Raw genomic sequence first — 12500 nt, forward strand, 5'->3', positions numbered from 1 at the left:
CACAGGTACACACTCTCATACACACACACTCTCTCTCTGTCTCTCTCTCTCTCCCTCCACCCCCCCCCCAAGACGTGGTGACGGAGCAGATGGCCCCTCTCAGGGCCCCCACACAGCTTTAAAGTGTGTGCTGCTTAATTCAGTTTCTTTCGGCACGTTTGGCCGCCTGTTGGCCAAGTCATGGAGAGGTCACTGGTTCAAATCCCCCGCTGCCACAAAAAAAAAAAAAAAAACCCAAGCACCGAACTGTCCGGGAGTTAGTGTAACAGCTGAATGTCGCTCGTCTCTTTTTTCTCTCTCTCTCTCTCTCTCCTGTGAAATAGCTGCCGGTTGGTCAGAGTTCACACTCAATACTGGACCAGTTTCATATACTTGTGTTGACATTAGTCACTTAGACACCGATGCATGGACAACAGGGTGGAAACAGGTTGGAAAAAAACAGAAATGTAGGACTTTATTGAACGTTTGTAGAAATTGAAACAGCAAGACTGATTGTTTTTTTTGTTAGAGGGGAAGTTTAGGTCCCTAATGCCGACCTTACATCAAGTGACTTTTCGTGTGTGTGTGTGTGTGTGTGTGTGTGTGTGTGTGTGTTCAGTGTTTGGTCGTCAGACGGAAGTCGCCTGTTTCCTGTGTTCAGGAAGTCAGAAGGTGTCGGCCCGAGTCCCACCCAGTCAGCTGACTGCAGCTCACATGGGAGCAGGTCAGCTGACTGTCAACACACACACACACACAAACAGACACACACACACACACACACACACACACACACACACAGACAGACAAACAGACACACACACACGTCATCAGTTTGTGAGGAAGCTGCTGAGCTTCCAGAGAAACCTGTGACTCATCCATCACACCCACTTTACATGCGGCTTGTTTCCTTATTTCTCAGCATCACTTTTCATGTTTCGGTTCATATGTCAAACTCCTAACTATTAAATGAATGAGCAGCTATTCTGATAAACAGTGAGTGTGTGTGTGTGTGTGTGTGTGTGTGTGTGTGTGTCTGTGTGTTTGTCTCTGTATGTATGTGTGTGTGTCTCTGTATGTATGTGTGTGTGTGTGTGTGTGTCTCTGTATGTATGTGTCTGTGTGTGTGTGTGTGTCTGTATGTGTGTGTGTGTGTGTCTCTGTATGTGTGTGTCTCTGTATGTGTGTGTGTGTGTGTGTGTCTCTGTATGTATGTGTCTGTGTGTGTGTGTGTGTGTGTGTGAGTGTCTCTGTGTGTGTGTGTGTGTGTGTGTCTCTGTATGTATGTGTCTGTGTGTGTGTGTGTGTCTCTGTGTGTGTGTGTGTGTGTGTGTGTGTGTGTGTGTGTGTGTGTGTGTGTGTGTGTGTGTGTGTCTCTGTATGTATGTGTCTGTGTGTGTATCTGTATGTGTGTGTCTCTGTATGTGTGTGTGTGTCTCTGTATGTATGTGTGAGTGTGTGTGTGTGTGTGTGTGTGTCTGTGTGTCTCTGTATATGTGTGTGTGTGTGTGTGTGTGTGTGTGTGTCTCTGTATGTATGTGTGTGTGTGTGTGTGTGTGTGTTAGTGTCTCTGTCTGAGCTGTCTCTGTCTCTTCTCTCCAGATCCATGTTGGGTTTCGGGGTGAAGAGGAAACTGGTCGATGACGAGGATCTGCTGGCGGCCGACGGCGGCGTCCTGTCTTCCGCCCTTCGGTGCCAGACGCTCCTCAACGTGTCTCTCGGCAAGCTGTATGGCCCTCGCACGGGCGCCGACCTCGGCCTTCAGCGCCGCGTCCTCATCAACAACATCGTCCGCCGCCTCCACGCCGACCTCAGACAGCACGGAGGCGCCGACGCAGACGCCACAGCCGCGCTCTTCTTCTTCTCCGCCACACCCCCCGTGGCCAACGCCACCTCCACCAACGAGGACGAAAGCTTCCGCCCGCCAACGCCTCCGTCCTCCTTCAGCCTCCTCTCCTCGCCGCTGACGCCCGCCTCGCTGTTAGAGGACGACCTGCCCGTGTTCTTCGCTCCTTCGCCGCAGCCCGCCTCCTCCCCGAGGCCGCCCTCGCCGCCGCCCAAAGACAGCTTCTCCTCCGCCCTGGAGGAGATCGAGGAGCTCTGTCCGTCCTCGCCGCGGGCGCCGTCTCTGAGGCGTGACAGCGGCGTGAAGGAGGAGGAGCGTGGCCTTCAGGAGAAAGCTCCGCCCCCTCTTCTTCCGCCGGCTCCATCCCCGGCCGGCTCCTTCCTGACGGACTTCGCCCTGGACGACGTCCTCTTCACGGACATCGACACGTCCATGTACGACCTCGGCGCCCGGCCCGGCACCCAGACACAGCCGTTCAAAATGGACCTGGCCGAGCTCGACCAGATCATGGAGGTTCTGGTCGGCAGCTGAGACACAGACGATATAAACATTATGTTTTTGGACATTTTTAGGCCTTTCTTCAACAGGACAGCTGAGGACATGAGAGAGAGAGAGACAGACAGACAGACAGAGAGGGGGAGAGAGAGGGAGAGAGAGAGAGAGAGAGAGAGACAGACAGACAGACAGAGAGGGGGAGAGAGAGGGAGAGAGAGAGAGAGAGAGAGAGAGAGAGAGGGAGAGAGAGAGAGAGAGAGAGAGAGAGAGAGAGAGAGAGAGAGAGAGAGAGAGAGAGAGAGAGAGAGAGAGAGAGAGAGAGAGAGAGAGAGAGAGAGAGAGACAGAGAGAGAGAGAGAGAGAGAGAGAGAGAGAGAGACAGAGAGAGAGAGAGAGAGAGAGAGAGAGAGACAGAGAGAGAGAGAGAGAGAGAGAGAGAGAGAGAGAGAGAGGGAGAGAGAGAGAGAGAGAGAGAGAGAGAGAGAGAGAGAGAGAGAGAGAGAGAGAGAGAGAGAGAGAGAGAGAGAGAGAGAGAGAGAGAGAGGGAGAGAGAGAGAGAGACAGAGAGGGAGAGAGAGAGAGAGACAGAGAGAGAGAGAGAGGGGGTATAACATGCAGCAAAGGTTCGCAGGTCGGAGTCGAACCCCCGGCCTGCTGTGTCGAGGAGTAAACCTCTATATGTGTGCACCAGCTCTACCAACTGAGCTAACCGGGCGCCCAAAAGTTTTTTTGTGATTGTTTTGGGCTAAAATCCTTAATTATACGTCACATTTTCTTAAAAACTGTGATGGAATATGTGGGATATTTATGCGATGAGATGGCGGGAACTTGCAAAAACTGCAGTTTCATCGTGGCTTCATCGCGGGGTTTACAGCTTTTAGACGTCACGTCACTTCATAACGTTCCCATGGTAACAGGGAAAACGGCTGCTCTTGTGTGAAGTAAAAAAGATATTTGGGACTTTTTTGCAACGAAAATGCGGGGATTATGACATCATCATCGTGATGCGTATCACGTTTTTCTGGAGGGACTGATTAAAGAGACTTTGTTTTTTTCGGGCTTTTCCCTTTTATTTTGAAAGTGGATAGACGTGAAAGGGGAGAGAGACGGGGGAGGACACGCAGCAAAGGGCAGCAGGTCGGATTCAAACCCTGCGCCTCTGCAAAGGACTCAGCCTACATGGGGCGCCCGCTCTTACTGGGTGAGCTAGAGGAGTAAACCTCTATAAATGTGCACCAGCTCTACCAACTGAGCTAACCGGGCGCCCAAGAGGAGACTTTTTATGTACAGTTTTTTTAAAAGTTATATCGCGCTTCACGCTGGTTTAATTCTGGAGGATTCAAGCTGCTGTGTGTAGAGTTTAAACATTCATAAATTATTGTTATTATTATTATTATTATTATTAGGACATTATTTTACTCACATAAGCGGTATTTCACATTACAGCTGCAACGATTATTATGACTCATGAAGTCAAGAAAGTCATTTTTCATGCAAAAACTAACAGAAAATGTCAGTTTTTAGCCTCTCAAATATGAAGATCTGCTAGTTTTTGTTTTATATCTTTTATTAAACTATATATATATATATATATATATCTCTATTGAGTTGTGGACACACTGATCCACATTAAGAGACCAAACAACTCATCCATTCATCCACAAAATAAGCCACAGATTAATCCACGATAAGCTGCTGTCGTACCTCAAAGACCAGCTCTGTCAGGACGCCTTTCTATTCGTTAACGGTGCAATTTTTAAATGTCAGTCTTGTAAAGGTGTGTGTGTGTGTGTGCATATGTGTGTGTGTGTGTGTGTGTGTGTGTGTGTGTGTGTTTACGTCACCTGCAGCGATTCTGAAATGAACTGATTTCCGTACAGACGACCGAACAACACGTTAGATGTTTTTCTATTACAAAGATTTATAATGTTTGTAAAAATACACCCAGCAGCTTTGAATAACGTCCTCACACAGCTCAGTGTTTGGCTACCTTTACATCGCTACGTTCCCCCCTCTCATTCCCCCTGCTCTGGTGTTTCCCCCCTCTCATTCCCCCTGCTCTGGTGTTTCCCCCCTCTCATTCCCCCTGCTCTGGTGTTCCCCCCTCTCATTCCCCCTGCTCTGGTGTTCCCCCTCTCATTCCCCCTGCTCTGGTGTCTCCCCCCTCTCATTCCCCCTGCTCTGGTGTTTCCCCTCTCATTCCCCCTGCTCTGGTGTTCCCCTCCTCATTCCCCCTGCTCTGGTGTTCCCCTCCTCATTCCCCCCTGCTCTGGTGTACCCCCCTCTCATTCCCCCTGCTCTGGTGTCTCCCTCTCTCATTCCCCCTGCTCTGGTGTTCCCCCTCTCATTCCCCCTGCATCCCCCCAATTCAGCTTAAAAACCAAAACGTATCGGTGTGACCGTAGCCTCAGTCAGACGTAGAGGAGGAGTCTGTTGTGCACCAAATGTCTTCCAGTGATCTCCGTGTTCAACAACGCCAGCGTGAAGCGTTCTGTTTTCTACAGCGTGTCCGAGGAATTGTAAGAAAAACGTTAAAATCTCCAGAGACTTTTCTGCTGTCGGTGCACGTTTTTTTTACCAATAATGATGAGAAATCTCAGCAGCATTTCTGAAACAACAAAAACAACGCAGTGCCTTTTTAAAAAAAACCTCGATCACGCAGTCACGTCTCGCTGTTCCAAAATGTAGTTTAATTCCCCGAAAAGTCATCATGTAAAACCTTGTTTTGTTTATGTTTAAATCCAGAGGATCCAATCTGCAAAATGGGTTTCATTTTGTCAACAAAGAATGTGAAAGTCTTCCAAAAAAGGGACACCACGTGTAGGGTTGGGTACCGGTAGGAATCGTTTCTACAGGTTTCTATCGTTTCGGTCCTCATTTCGGTTCCACTTAATGTGTAATATTTTCCCTCCGTCGCTCCGAAACGGACGTAAAAGATGTCCCACTTTCTCTGTAGTCTACCGTTAGCTAGCTAACGTAAATGTAGGCTACTTTTAAAATGACATATGTTCCCTCTGGGCTCCCCAAAACGGACGTAAAAGATGTCCCACTTTCTCTGTAGTCTACCGTTAGCTAGCTAACGTAAATGTAGGCTGCTTTTAAAATGGCATATGTTTCCCTCTGGGCTCCCCAAAACGGACGTAAACGATGTCCCACTTTCTCTGTAGTCTACCGTTAGCTAGCTAACGTAAATGTAGGCTGCTTTTAAAATGACATATGTTCCCTCTGGGCTCCCCAAAAAGGACGTAAAAGATGTCCCACTTTCTCTGTAGTCTACCGTTAGCTAGCTAACGTAAATGTAGGCTGCTTTTAAAATGCCATATGTTCCCTCTGGGCTCCCAAAACGGACGTAAAAGATGTCCCACTTTCTCTGTAGTCTACCGTTAGCCAGCTAACGTAAATGTAGGCTGCTTTTAAAATGACATATGTTTCCCTCTGGGCTCCCCAAAAAGGACGTAAAAGATGTCCCACTTTCTCTGTAGTCTACCGTTAGCTAGCTAACGTAAATGTAGGCTGCTTTTAAAATGCCATATGTTCCCTCTGGGTTCCCCAAAACGGACGTAAAAGAAGTCCCACTTTCTCTGTAGTCTACCGTTAGCTAGCTAACGTAAATGTAGGCTACTTTTAAAATGACATATGTTCCCTCTGGGCTCCCCAAAACGGACGTAAAAGATGTCCCACTTTCTCTGTAGTCTACCGTTAGCTAGCTAACGTAAATGTAGGCTGCTTTTAAAATGCCATATGTTCCCTCTGGGCTCCCCAAAACGGACGTAAAAGCAGATTAACCGTTCACTGCACGTGATCGCTAGTCAACATGTTACACTTGCTCTGCTAGTCTATCGTTAGCTAGCTGGCTTGTAGTGCATTTAAAATGCCTAAAGGGAAGCTGTCGAAATCTGTGGCTGTATTTTACAGCCACGGATTTCGTATTTCACATTCAGACATCAGCAAAACGATTACGTGCAAAGGGGGGAAGCACGTCGAATGTGTTGAAACATGCGACAGCTTAAAGCAGAGGGATGCCCGGTGTTCAACAGCTTGGACTCTATTAAAAAATATATCTTTGATGTCATTTTTCAGTTTTTCAAGCATCTGTTCGGGATCAGAATTGTAAAAAATCCAAACGGTACCCAGCCCTAATCCCGTGTGAATGTTGAGCTGTTATATCTGTTGTATGTCTGTTTTTTTTCTGCTCTTTTTATCAATGAATCCCAACGAAAAGACCCCCAGAAACATCTACTTGGATACATACATCTACTGCTAACATCGACATGGTGTTTGGTTACGCTGACGACACTTTTGTTCTGTTCTTTTCTTTGGATTTGATTAAAAGAAATTATGAAATGTCACCAGACTTCACACGTAATTTAGCAGTTTTTCGAGAGGTAATGAAAATCCGTCACAGTTCCTGTCCACACATTCAGTGCGTTTACATTCACAGCAGTAACCGGTTTCTGCCAGTTCTCCCCGTAAACATGAGCGGGGAAGATTGGGGCGATGACGGGAGTAACTACCGCCTCCGGTACAGTAGGCGGCACTCTGCCAACGTGCAGCACTTTGTCTTCGGTTGACCGGATTTGTATAGTCTCTGTTGTAGACAGTATATATAATGGACCAGCAGACCCCGTGTCTCTGGACGGAGACCAGTGAAGGATATTAGAAGCTCTTTCCCGGTGATGGCTGAGCGTTACTGAGCAGCCTCCAACTGAGCTTGAAGACGTAGATGTGACGTGAGCAACCTGTCTGAAAGTTGGAAGTCTTCTGGTAGCTGTGCCAAGAGAAATCTCAATCATTCCCAATCTAGCAGAGACGGAGAGCGTAGGTATATGTAAGGAGATAACATAGACACAGGCTCATTATTGATCACTAAAATGATAGTTAACATTAGTCATTACACTTAAACAGCTGATGGAAGTCCAAACTGCCTGAGAGCTTCTCCTGTACTATACGGTAACTCCTCTACTATGAGACAGGAAGTCTCGTGGTTATGACCCAATCGTTAGCCTATTGTTATAAAAACGTCTGCTACGGAGCCATAACGTGAGCTACAAGGTAATGGAGCCTTTTATACATTGTCGTGTTTCTTTAGAAATAAACAACGGACAAATAGAGTCTTTAAACGCTTCAGATGTAAAGGTATTCTCTGTCAAAGTGACGTCAGAATGAATGGCAGTCAATGGGATGCTAACGGGATGCTAACGGGAGGTGATGGCTTGTTAGCATCAACATGGCGCCATAGGAGGTTCAAGCTCTGAAGCGAAGCTTACCCCCTTGGTCACAGCGTGTACAAATAACAAGGTCACATGAGACACAGCCATCTTCTAACCGTATACATACTGGGAACTATATTCTCAGAAGGCGAAGCACTGCTACTTGGGCGGAGGGATTTGCTCGCAGCACCTGAAAAGCACCGTTGTTACTCTCTGCTCCTCACCACGGTGCTTTTCAGGTTCTGCGAGCAAATCCCTCCGTTGTTTCTGAAACAACAAAAACAACGCAGTGCCTTTTTTAAAAAAAAACCTCGATCACGCAGTCACGTCTCGCTGTTCCAAAATGTAGTTTAATTCCCCGAAAAGTCATCATGTAAAACCTTGTTTTGTTTATGTTTAAATCCAGAGGATCCAATCTGCAAAATGGGTTTCATTTTGTCAACAAAGAATGTGAAAGTCTTCCAAAAAAGGGACACCACGTGTAGGGTTGGGTACCGGTAGGAATCGTTTCTACAGGTTTCTATCGTTTCGGTCCTCATTTCGGTTCCACTTAATGTGTAATATTTTCCCTCCGTCGCTCCGAAACGGACGTAAAAGATGTCCCACTTTCTCTGTAGTCTACCGTTAGCTAGCTAACGTAAATGTAGGCTACTTTTAAAATGACATATGTTCCCTCTGGGCTCCCCAAAACGGACGTAAAAGATGTCCCACTTTCTCTGTAGTCTACCGTTAGCTAGCTAACGTAAATGTAGGCTACTTTTAAAATGACATATGTTCCCTCTGGGCTCCCCAAAAAGGACGTAAAAGATGTCCCACTTTCTCTGTAGTCTACCGTTAGCTAGCTAACGTAAATGTAGGCTGCTTTTAAAATGCCATATGTTCCCTCTGGGCTCCCAAAACGGACGTAAACGATGTCCCACTTTCTCTGTAGTCTACCGTTAGCTAGCTAACGTAAATGTAGGCTGCTTTTAAAATGGCATATGTTCCCTCTGGGCTCCCCAAAACGGACGTAAAAGATGTCCCACTTTCTCTGTAGTCTACCGTTAGCTAGCTAACGTAAATGTAGGCTGCTTTTAAAATGGCATATGTTCCCTCTGGGCTCCCAAAACGGACGTAAAAGATGTCCCACTTTCTCTGTAGTCTACCGTTAGCTAGCTAACGTAAATGTAGGCTGCTTTTAAAATGCCATATGTTCCCTCTGGGCTCCCCAAAACGGACGTAAAAGATGTCCCACTTTCTCTGTAGTCTACCGTTAGCTAGCTAACGTAAATGTAGGCTGCTTTTAAAATGACATATGTTCCCTCTGGGCTCGCCCAAAACAGACGTAAAAGATGTCCCACTTTCTCTGTAGTCTACCGTTAGCTAGCTAACGTAAATGTAGGCTGCTTTTAAAATGCCATATGTTCCCTCTGGGCTCCCCAAAACGGACGTAAAAGATGTCCCACTTTCTCGTAGTCTACCGTTAGCTAGCTAACGTAAATGTAGGCTGCTTTTAAAATGCCATATGTTCCCTCTGGGCTCCCCAAAACGGACATAAAAGATGTCCCACTTTCTCTGTAGTCTACCGTTAGCTAGCTAACGTAAATGTAGGCTGCTTTTAAAATGACATATGTTCCCTCTGGGCTCCCAAAACGGACGTAAAAGATGTCCCACTTTCTCTGTAGTCTACCGTTAGCTAGCTTACGTAAATGTAGGCTGCTTTTAAAATGCCATATGTTCCCTCTGGGCTCCCCAAAACGGACGTAAAAGCAGATTAACCGCTCACTGCACGTGATCGCTAGTCAACATGTTACACTTGCTCTGCTAGTCTATCGTTAGCTAGCTGGCTTGTAGTGCATTTAAAATGCCTAAAGGGGAAGCTGTCGAAATCTGTGGCTGTATTTTACAGCCACGGATTTCGTATTTCACATTCAGACATCAGCAAAACGATTACGTGCAAAGGGGGGAAGCACGTCGAATGTGTTGAAACATGCGACAGCTTAAAGCAGAGGGATGCCCGGTGTTCAACAGCTTGGACTCTATTAAAAAAATATATCTTTGATGTCATTTTTTCAGTTTTTCAAGCATCTGTTCGGGATCAGAATTGTAAAAAATCCAAACGGTACCCAGCCCTAATCCCGTGTGAATGTTGAGCTGTTATATCTGTTGTATGTCTGTTTTTTTTCTGCTCTTTTTATCAATGAATCCCAACGAAAAGACCCCCAGAAACATCTACTTGGATACATACATCTACTGCTAACATCGACATGGTGTTTGGTTACGCTGACGACACTTTTGTTCTGTTCTTTTCTTTGGATTTGATTAAAAGAAATTATGAAATGTCACCAGACTTCACACGTAATTTAGCAGTTTTTCGAGAGGTAATGAAAATCCGTCACAGTTCCTGTCCACACATTCAGTGCGTTTACATTCACAGCAGTAACCGGTTTCTGCCAGTTCTCCCCGTAAACATGAGCGGGGAAGATTGGGGCGATGACGGGAGTAACTACCGCCTCCGGTACAGTAGGCGGCACTCTGCCAACGTGCAGCACTTTGTCTTCGGTTGACCTGATTTGTATAGTCTCTGTTGTAGACTGTAAATATAATGGACCACCAGCTCCTGTGTCTCTGGACGGAGACCAGTGAAGGACATTAGAAGCTCTTTCCCGGTGATGGCTGAGCGTTACTGAGCAGCCTCCAACTGAGCTTGAAGACGTAGATGTGACGTGAGCAACCTGTCTGAAAGTTGGAAGTCTTCTGGTAGCTGTGCCAAGAGAAATCTCAATCATTCCCAATCTAGCAGAGACGGAGAGCGTAGGTATATGTAAGGAGATAACATAGACACAGGCTCATTATTGATCACTAAAATGATAGTTAACATTAGTCATTACACTTAAACAGCTGATGGAAGTCCAAACTGCCTGAGAGCTTCTCCTGTACTATACGGTAACTCCTCTACTATGAGACAGGAAGTCTCGTGGTTATGACCCAATCGTTAGCCTATTGTTATAAAAACGTCTGCTACGGAGCCATAACGTGAGCTACAAGGTAATGGAGCCTTTTATACATTGTCGTGTTTCTTTAGAAATAAACAACGGACAAATAGAGTCTTTAAACGCTTCAGATGTAAAGGTATTCTCTGTCAAAGTGACGTCAGAATGAATGGCAGTCAATGGGATGCTAACGGGAGGTGATGGCTTGTTAGCATCAACATGGCGCCATAGGAGGTTCAAGCTCTGAAGCGAAGCTTACCCCCTTGGTCACAGCGTGTACAAATAACAAGGTCACATGAGACACAGCCATCTTCTAACCGTATACATACTGGGAACTATATTCTCAGAAGGCGAAGCACTGCTACTTGGGCGGAGGGATTTGCTCGCAGCACCTGAAAAGCACCGTTGTTACTCTCTGCTCCTCACCACGGTGCTTTTCAGGTTCTGCGAGCAAATCCCTCCGCCCAAGTAGCAGAAGTAGCAGTGCTTCGCCTTCTGAGAATATAGTTCCCAGTATGTATACGGTTAGAAGATGGCTGTGTGTCATGTGACCTTGTTATTTGTACACGCTGTGACTCTACACATCACAACATGTAAATAGGAACATGTTGGTATTTTGTCACTTATTGGGAGCAGTAGGCTAGATGGAGCCGGTTACCTCCAGGATCTGTGCTAAGCTAGGCTAGATGGAGCCGGTTACCTCCAGGATCTATGCTAAGCTAGGCTAGATGGAGCCGGTTACCTCCAGGATCTGTGCTAAGCTAGGCTAGATGGAGCCAGTTACCTCCAGGATCTGTGCTAAGCTAGGCTAGATGGAGCCAGTTACCTCCAGGATCTGTGCTAAGCTAGGCTAGATGGAGCCAGTTACCTCCAGGATCTGTGCTAAGCTAGGCTAGATGGAGCCAGTTACCTCCAGGATCTGTGCTAAGCTAGGCTAGATGGAGCCGGTTACCTCCAGGATCTGTGCTAAGCTAGGCTAGATGGAGCTGGTTACCTCCAGGATCTGTGCTAAGCTAGGCTAGATGGAGCCAGTTACCTCCAGGATCTGTGCTAAGCTAGGCTAGATGGAGCCGGTTACCTCCAGGATCTGTGCTAAGCTAGGCTAGATGGAGCCAGTTACCTCCAGGATCTGTGCTAAGCTAGGCTAGCACGGAGATGAGAAGGGTATGTCTGGACTTATCTAACTCTGGGGGAGACGGGGAATAAGACAAAGTCCCAATAAGTCGGCGTGGTCCTTTAAGGTGTATACATGGACGAATCCCCCGGTTACTGAAGGAGTTCTCTACCTCCGTTAAGCGGGTTATGAGAACTCCGATTTTTAAACTGCGTGTAAACGCACCGACTGACTCTCTAATCTGCCACGATTTTTGGTGGTTTTTGTGGCAGTTTTATTCTCTCGTTTCCCGTAAAGTTGGATTGTTTGATCCGTGTTTTTTAAAAGATCACAACATGACTTTGCGTAAACATACACGCCAACTTTCCTAAAGCCAAGTGGCGTGTTATCTGTACGCATTTTCAGCTATCCGCGTGTATGTCTACGCTGTATACAGCGGACGTAAACAGAAGAGAAGAAAGCGCGGGACACGAGCCCGGTCTCCGGTGTTGTTTGACCCATCCATCTTATGCAGATTTTCGCCTCTTTCATACTACTCGCTACGGCGGTAATGTAAGTGAATGGAGGCCAAACGGCATTGATAGACACGCTAAAAAGCGAGTATGCGTCTTGATAACACGCCAATAACGGCATACGAATTGGCGTGTCATACATACGCCATATCATGAGGTCAGCCTGCAGTTCGAACATGCTGCTGGTTCACTTTAAAGTGCCCTATTACGAAAAGATCACTTTTTCTGGGATTTGGGGTGTTATTTTGTGTCTCTGGTGCTTCCACACACACAGAGGGTTTTCACGACGCGTCATCAGACCCGAAGTCGGCTGTTGGCGGTACTCCGCATCACAACAAAGCACAGGCACTGAAGTAGATCCCCAACGGCGTCAAG

General features: G+C 46.7%; 1 protein-coding gene across 3 annotated transcripts in view; it reads left to right on the top strand.

The window, feature by feature from the left end:
• Positions 1–3369, top strand: part of LOC144532325 (SERTA domain-containing protein 2-like) — a 10771-nt gene extending 7402 nt beyond the window's left edge. For 2 of the 3 annotated variants that reach the window (XM_078273023.1, XM_078273039.1), the window contains 2 exons: positions 599–703; positions 1579–3369. In XM_078273023.1, coding sequence (XP_078129149.1) covers positions 599–703; positions 1579–2353 — 880 coding nt within the window. In that variant the 3' untranslated portion in view covers positions 2354–3369. Of the gene's footprint in view, positions 1–598; positions 704–1578 lie in introns of those variants that run through there. The other variant, XM_078273031.1, reaches the window with a different exon arrangement.
• Positions 3370–12500: the final 9131 nt, after the last annotated feature.

This window comes from Sander vitreus, chromosome 2 (assembly GCF_031162955.1).
Source record: "Sander vitreus isolate 19-12246 chromosome 2, sanVit1, whole genome shotgun sequence".
NCBI lineage: Eukaryota > Metazoa > Chordata > Actinopteri > Perciformes > Percidae > Sander > Sander vitreus.